The sequence below is a fragment of the Impatiens glandulifera genome, chromosome 1, assembly GCF_907164915.1.
Source record: "Impatiens glandulifera chromosome 1, dImpGla2.1, whole genome shotgun sequence".
Taxonomy (NCBI): Eukaryota; Viridiplantae; Streptophyta; class Magnoliopsida; order Ericales; family Balsaminaceae; genus Impatiens; species Impatiens glandulifera.
In genome coordinates this window covers 145,042,359-145,044,800 of record NC_061862.1, presented here as the reverse complement: position 1 = coordinate 145,044,800, position 2,442 = coordinate 145,042,359, and the positions used below count along the sequence as shown (strand labels likewise).

At 25.4% G+C, this 2,442-nt stretch overlaps 1 protein-coding gene across 1 annotated transcript; it reads left to right on the top strand.

Moving 5' to 3' along the window:
• Positions 1-820: 820 nt before the first annotated feature.
• LOC124909533 (peamaclein-like) lies at positions 821-1,196 on the top strand. Its single transcript, XM_047450205.1, has 2 exons — positions 821-923; positions 1,000-1,196. Exons 1-2 carry the CDS (start codon positions 821-823, stop codon positions 1,194-1,196), a joined length of 300 nt encoding a protein of 99 aa, XP_047306161.1.
• Positions 1,197-2,442: the final 1,246 nt, after the last annotated feature.

The following is a 2,442-nucleotide window of genomic DNA, read 5'->3' as shown; positions in this document are numbered from 1 at the left end:
TATAAATAAGCCCATAATCTTTATACTTTAATAGATCACATTAATTAGGCTTTAATCTTTATATGATAACAACTAATACACAATTATTAAATAATATATGTACCCAAATGTTGGAAATAATTCCAACCGTTACCACTAAACTTATAAAAGAAAAAACTAAACAAGTAAGTAAAATTTATTTTTTCGTAAATATCAAATCGTAGTAGTCAGACTTGCACACAGGTTATGATAGCAATGTTACATTATTCCTTTGAGTTATATACATTTTTCATTTTACTTGTTATTTTGCATTTTTTTCAAGATAAAGTCTCTGATCAGTTTTAAATTTTCATAAGTATTTTAAAAGTAAATATGGTTAATAGTTGACACTAATCATTTTAAATGTCTTAAAAGATAAAATAAAATTTTATAGTTAAAATTTCAGTTTAATACTTAACTTTCTTAATGAACAAGTACTAGCACATGAAAAACGGTTATTAAATTCATATCTATCCAACTAAAGAAGAATTCCTGTAAATCCAACTTTAGAGAAAACACATTCCATGATATTAGTTTTATACAAGTTCTTTAATATTTTTTACCTAAAAAGCAAGATTTCAGATTTGGGTTAAATGAGATTTTCTTATAAAATAAAAAAGTATAAATTTCAATCCTAAATTTAAAAAAGAAAATAAATAATTTCGTGGAAGACATGCTGTCTAATAACCCCCTCGTAAAATATTACTTTCATACCAAACCTTTTTACCCTCTCTAGTTTTATCTATTTAAGGTACTACCTCCATTATCATAAGAACATTAAGAGATCAAGAAGATCCATACCATGGCCATGATCATCACAAGCTGCAGGTTTCTTGTAATTTCTTTGATCATCGCCTCATCACTCCTCATCGATCAAACCGCCATATTAGCACTGGCTGATGACGGTAATTCTTTATAACCTCTACCTCATTTTTAAAATGCGACAAATTCATTTTAATTACATGAATTTTATGTATATAGTTGGTGATAATGCGTTTTGCGTCCCGAAGTGTGAGATGAGGTGCTCGAACGTAGGGAGGAAGGATAGGTGTCTTGAGTATTGTGGGATATGCTGTAGAGATTGCCATTGTGTTCCTTCAGGAACCTATGGTAATAAGGATGAGTGCTCTTGTTATAGGAACATGAAGACCTCCAAGGGACAGCCCAAGTGCCCTTAACTCCATTTTCACCAAAAGGAAAAGAAAATTGCTTTTAAAATAAATTTATGCATATATATTATATTATATTGCTTATACAAGCAACAGATGGTTATATAATTTATACTATTATTATAAATGATATATTTGTAGAATTATTACAGAATAATAAAATGCGAAAAATAAATCCTTAGTAATATTCATACAAACTAGTATGTAGCCCGTGCATTTGCAAGTTAAGATATAAAACCGAGAAAAAAAAAGTTACTTTTAAAATGTGAATAATTTCTACATTAAACCCTCACATATATATATATATACAAATTAACTACAGCTCTCGACCGACCAATCCGGACATTTTAAAAATTAAGGATCATTATATATATAGATAAGTTATTTAAAATATTGAACTTATATTATGAAAATATCCCGCGTTCATCTATTTAGGTGTTAAATTTAAAATATAAAGTGTTATTAGCCTAGTTGGTTAAAGGGTTGTATTTGTTTTGTTAGGTTATGAGTTTGAACCTACATATACATTTTAATTTATTTTAAACCGTTTTAAATTTATGGGTGGATCAACCCACAATCCGACTCAAGTATCCATTACTCTCATATATATATATATATATATATATTCAAATTAACCACCGCTCTCGACCCGACAATCCGAATATATTAAAAATTAAACATCATATTATATATATATATTTATTGGAGAAAATATGTTATATTTATTCGCTCTAAGTTCATCTTCAAAACCACCTACTCAAATTACATTAATATAAATCTTTTATTATATATATTTAATATTTCAACTTATCTGTTTAATTATAAAACAAAAGGTAATTAAATAATTTAAAAGTATATATATTATTAATGAGATTAATAATATATATATTATAAGCGTTAAAATATCATTTCTAATTTGGGCTTAAACTTGAGTCATTTTTTATTAAATTAGGTTCGAATCTTGAATTTTGTCGTATTCTCAAACTATCACAATTTTAGTTATTTAAGGTTTTTCTCACAAATTAATGAAAACTCTCTTTTTTACTTTAAAATAATATATATTTTTTAATTAGTTTGACCACATTTATAAAAAAACAATTCTCTAATTTTTTTATTTTTCCAATTATTTCTACAAATTAAATATTTAAAACATATTTCATAGTTTTAAACTCATATAACTAAAAATTACTCAATTTAAAACACAAATTGGTATAAATTAATAAATTTTACATAAATTTATGTCGTTATAACTTTT